The 5,293-nt window shown below is 57.7% G+C and overlaps 1 protein-coding gene across 1 annotated transcript in view; it reads left to right on the plus strand.

The window, feature by feature from the left end:
• The window catches only part of FBXW9 (F-box and WD repeat domain containing 9), a 5,634-nt gene extending 4,229 nt beyond the window's left edge, over nucleotides 1-1,405 (plus strand). Inside the window, exons 6-10 of the mRNA XM_007469105.1 lie at nucleotides 234-382; nucleotides 471-584; nucleotides 715-804; nucleotides 892-957; nucleotides 1,031-1,405. Of these exons, the coding sequence (XP_007469167.1) occupies nucleotides 234-382; nucleotides 471-584; nucleotides 715-804; nucleotides 892-957; nucleotides 1,031-1,105 (494 nt within the window). The 3' untranslated portion in view covers nucleotides 1,106-1,405. The remainder of the gene's footprint in view (nucleotides 1-233; nucleotides 383-470; nucleotides 585-714; nucleotides 805-891; nucleotides 958-1,030) is intronic.
• The last annotated feature ends 3,888 nt before the right edge of the window (nucleotides 1,406-5,293 follow it).

Consider the following 5,293-nt stretch of genomic DNA (forward strand, 5'->3'; position numbering starts at 1 on the left):
GGGGGGGGGGGGGGGGGGGGGGGTGGGGGGGGGGGGGGGGGGGGGGGGGTCTGGTGGTCCTGTGAGGCCTGGATCCAGCTGGGGTGGCAGAGGAACAACAGGGTTAGCTGTGGGATGGGGGTTGGGGGAGCAGACAGAGTAGTATTTTGCCAGGAAGGATGGTCCTGGGGCAGGCCAGGGGGCCTCCAAGGGGCTCTGATGTCCCCCTCCTCCCTGGCCCATCGCCCATGCAGTCGGCCCGGCCCTGCTGAAGAGCCGGCGGCTGCACTCAAGCGCGGTGCTGGCGCTGCTGGCGGACGACCGGCACATCATTTCAGGCAGCGAGGACCACACGCTGGTGGTGTTTGACCGCCGAGCCAACAGCGTCCTGCAGCGGCTGCAGGTGGGCGCTCCCCGGGGGGCTGGAGGGACCAGGGCTGCGGCGGGGCCCGGACTGGCCTGAGCTGCTCCGTCCCGTGTCCCTCCCACAGCTGGACTCCTACCTGCTCTGCATGTCCTACCAGGAGCCTCAGCTCTGGGCCGGCGATAACCAGGGCCTGCTGCATGTCTTCGCCAACCGGGATGGCTGCTTCCAGCTCGTCAGGGTCTGCCAAGGCTCTTGCCCCCGCACGATCCGCCCTGGGCTGCCTCCATACCTCTTAACCCCTGGGTGGCAGTGGGGGACTGGCCTTGGGAGAGCCACGCCTGAGTGTCACCTGTCCCTCCCTTCCGCAGTCCTTTGATGTGGGCCACAGGTCTCAGATCACAGGGATCAAACACTCCCTGGGGGCCTTGTACACCACGTCCACCGACAAGACCATCCGGGTGAGGCCCTGTGACAGTCCCCCCTCTCTACCCACCCTCACTTGCCAGGAGCACACCTCGTGACCTTCGCCCATTGCCCCTCACCAGGTGCACGTGCCCACAGACCCACCAAGGACCATCTGCACTCGAAGCCACCACAACGTGCTGAATGGGGTAAGGCCCTGTCCCATACGCCCTGCCTGGCTGCTCAGAGCACCCCTGAGTCCTCATGTCCCCGCCCTGGCAGATCTGCGCTGAGGGCAACCTGGTGGTGGCCGCCTCTGGGGGCCTGTCGCTGGAGGTCTGGAGGCTGCAGGCCTGAGCAGGCAGATATGGATGTGGATCTGCCGGCTGGCAGGCTGGGCTGGGGCCTCCGTTCTCCGGGGGACCTTCCCCCACGCTGGTGCTGCCTTTGCCCCGCCCCCACAGGCCTAGGACACAAGGAGTCCTGGCCATGGTGGGGGGGGTGGTCCCTGGGCTGGGCCCCATGCCAGGGGAGGTGAGGTTTGTGTTTCGGCCAACCCAGGGGGCTGCTCCCCACCCTCGGGCCCTTGTTTTTGTTATGATTTGGATGCTTGCTCTCCCTGGAGAGCAAAGGAGAAATAAACCTGATGTACTGGTGCTCCGGCCTGGACTGTGAGCTTGCTGTCACCTGAGGGATCCGCCTGAGGCTGCTTGGTGCTGGGATTCCAGGGATGTGCAGGGATGTGCGTGTGTGAGTTGGTGTATGAAAGCCTCAGCGACAGCCACTGCTGTGTGTGTGTGTGTGTGTGGGGGTGCACCTGTGCCCGCCCGGGTGCATTTCAGGGATCACGTGCGTCTGAGTGTCCCCGGGGAGGCTGGTCTGGCTGTGTGTGTTGTTATAGTATTCCTGTCTGTGTACATCTGTGTGGAAGAGGGAGACACTTGAGAACGTGGCACCTGTATGATGGCACCTGTGTGTGTGTGGGCGTGTATGTGTGTGGCACGCGCTGGCATGTAGATTGGGACTCTAATCCCGGGTGTGTTTGTGCAGTGGGACAGGGGATCTGCTAATGCTACCCCATAGGCTGGAGGGTGGGTAGCAGGCAGGGGTGAGGGAGGGGCGTGCTTCTCTGTCCAGGGTCCAGGGTGTGTGTGGGCCCCTGTGGCCATGACCCTGGAGTGGGTGGGGAGGGAGGCTGGGCCAGTTGCACACCACACTGGTCCCTGCAAGCCCGAAGTCCCCCTTCACCCCCCCATCGCAACCTGGCCAAGCCATGCCCTGAGGAGCACTCACTTCATGTTTATTGAGGCCCCCTGGGTGGTCCAGGCTACACGGTCATAGGATGGTGCAGGGCTTCTTCTCCTTGAAGGGGTTGGTGGCAGCTGGGATGCCCACGAGGAAGGGGTCATTCTCGGCCTGCTCCGTGCAGAACTGCAGCAGGTCAGCGGCCGCCTTGGATACCTGCGGGCCAGCCCGGTTAGCCAGACCTGGGCTGGGCTGTCCACCTGCCCCCTTGCTCAGATGCACCCGCCTTGCTCTGGCCTCACCTTCACACGGTCGATGCCCACCATCTGCAGCTGCTCCACGGCCCAGCGGGCCTGCCTGATGTTGCTGCCAGTGGTCACCTTGCCGGGCATCTGGGGGAGTCGTGAGCAGAGCCACAGACAGCAGGCTGAACCCCAAACCCTGAGCTCCCACACATCCTCCTGTGTCCCCTGGGGACTGAGGGATGGGAGTGGCTGCTCCCCAACCCCTGTCAGGACCACATACCTCAGCTGAGGACTCCGGCTGACTCCTGGCTGCTCAGTCCTCCTCCTGCAGCCCGGCTCTGGCTCCCACCCCCACCACCCTGGCCTCTCCAACCCCCTCCTCTCCCTCCCCAACCCCTGCAGAGACTTTGAAGCCAGGACACTCATGGAGCGGAATGTCACCAGCGGCAGCAGTAGCTGCTGAGGCTGAGGGGAGGCGGTCCCTGCTCCAAGAGGCGCAGTGGCTGCCCTGGTGTCACGTGTCACCTTGGCTGGGCGAGTGCAGGGGCCCTGGGCTCTCACTGACCTGTTTGATCCCCTGCTAACTGGCCCCTACGGTCCTTCTTTGCCAGGCTCCGGCCCTACTCCAATGGGCAGAGGTGCAAAGTGTAACCTGGTTCAGGTGCAGCTCCGTCTCTCCTCTCTCCAACTGCACTCATGGCCCAGGATTCTTATTCACAGATGACTCAATCCACTCACTCATGCTGACGGCTTCCCCTGCCTCATCCCAGCCCCTTCCCTGACCTCAGACCCACCTGAGGACCCTCCTCCCTCCTCGGTCTATCACACCCATCTCTCGGTTGTCTCCCATCTAACTTGGCCAAAGCTGGACTCTGGATCATCTTCCCCCGAAACCTCCAGCCCCCAAATTCACCACCATCCATCCAACTTCTCTGGCTCAAATCTTTAACTCCTTCATTCCTTTCTTCCAGTATTCCCACATTTGATCCTTCCTCAAGAGCCATCAGATCAACTTTCTTTTGTTTTAATTATTTTTTTTAATTGGCTGTAGTTGATTTACAATATTGTGTTAGTTTCTGCTGTACAGCAAAGTGAGTCAGTTATACATACAAATATATCTACCCTTTTTAATATTCTATTCCCATATAGGTCATTATAGAGTACTGAATAGGGTTCCCTGTGCCATTCACAGATCAACTTCCAAGTTGTCAAACTGGTCACTTCTCTCCACCCTGTTGGTAGCATCCGGGTCTTGGCGCCCCCAGCTCAGTGTGCCTGGACCAGTGCAGTTGCCTGGTCTCCCCTGCCCTGCACAGCCCCGACCCCGTTCTCCTCAAGTCAGCCAGTGGGATCACACTACAACACGGATGAACCTTGAGGACATTATGCTAAGTGAAATAAGCCAGCCACAAAATGACAGATATGTATGATTCCACTTATGTGAGGTCCCTAGAGTAGCCAAATCCATAGCGACAGAAAGCAGAATGGGGGTTGCTGGGGGCTGAGGAGAGAGAGGGAATGGGGAGTTAGTATTTGATGGGTAAGTTCTGGAGATGAATGGTGGTGATGGTTGAACAACAATGTGAATGTACTTAATGCTTCTGAACAATGCACTTAAAAATGGTTACAATGGTGAATTTTATGTGTATTTTACCACAGTTTTAAAAATTGGAGAAAAATAGGGCTTCCCTGGTGGCGCAGTGGTTAAGAATCCGCCTGCCAATGCAGGGGACACAGGTTTGATCCCTGGTCCAGGGAGATCCCATGTGCTGCAGAGCGACTAAGCCCATGCGCCCCAACTACCGAGCCTGCGCTCTAGAGCCCGTGAGCCACAGCTACTGAAGGCCGCGTGCCTAGAGCCCATGCTCCACAACAAGAGAAGCCACCGCAGTGAGAAGCCCACGCACTGCAACAAAGAGTAGCCCCCGCTCGCCGCAACTAGAGAAAGCCTATGTGCAGCAACGAAGACCCAAGGCAGCCAAAAATAAAAAATAAATAAATTCATTTAAAAAAATTGGAGAAAAATAAATCAGAGCCTCTCAGTCCGTTTAAAAAACTCTCCTATTGTTTCCCAGCCTCTTGGAATAAAACCCACCCTCTTTACTATAGCACACAGGGCCCTGCCTGGTCTGGCACCTTCTTCCCTCTCTGAATTCATTTCTTCTCAACCCCTTGCCCCTTCATTCTTCATGGATCACCCTGACCTCACTGTGTTTGTTTGTCCATTTTTGCCGAGGTCCCAATATGTGCCCCCGCACTGTGCAGAGTAAAAGGAACAGCGTGAAACCAGACAAAATCCTGCCCTCACAGAGCTGCTGTTCTAGTCAGGGAACAATGAACAAGAGCAAACAAAATGTATTAAGTGCTGTGAAAGACAACATTAAGCAAGGTAAAGGTGAGAGCAGGTGGTCAGGGCAGGCCTCTTGGAGGAGGTGACATTTGGACTGAGGCCCAGAGGAGAAGGAGCTGGGGAAGTGGGTGTTCCAGACAGAGCAGCAGGTGCGTCGCCCCTTGGTCAGGAAAGAGCTTGGTGGGTTCTAGAACAGCCAGGAGGTCAGTGTAGCTGGAGAAAAGTGAGTGAGGGCAAGTGGTGGGACACGAGGGCAGGCAAGTCAGTGCCTTCTCAGGCCACGGTGAAGAGCTCAGACTTTACTCGTAGGAGGAAACCACGGTAACAGCGTTTTAACAGAATGACATACCTGGTTTTTGTTTAAGGATCTCTCTGGCTACAGCTGGGGGATGGACTGAAGTGGAAGGTGCCCAGCATTGAGTCTGTGGGGATGAAGAAAAACACCTGGATACAAATATTGAATCATGTTGTAGACCTGAAACTAATATAACGTTATATGTCAACTACATCTCAATTTAAAAAAAAAGAAAGGCTTCCCTAGTGGCACAGTGGTTAAGAATCTGCCTGCCGGGCTTCCCTGGTGGCGCAGTTGTTGAGAGTCCGCCTGCCGATGCAGGGGACACGGGTTCGTGCCCCGGTCCGGGAAGATCCCACATGCCGCGGAGCGGCTGGGCCCGTGAGCCATGGCCGCTGAGCCTGCGCTCC

Source organism: Lipotes vexillifer, unplaced genomic scaffold (assembly GCF_000442215.2).
Source record: "Lipotes vexillifer unplaced genomic scaffold, Lipotes_vexillifer_v1.1 scaffold1699, whole genome shotgun sequence".
Lineage (NCBI taxonomy): Eukaryota > Metazoa > Chordata > Mammalia > Artiodactyla > Lipotidae > Lipotes > Lipotes vexillifer.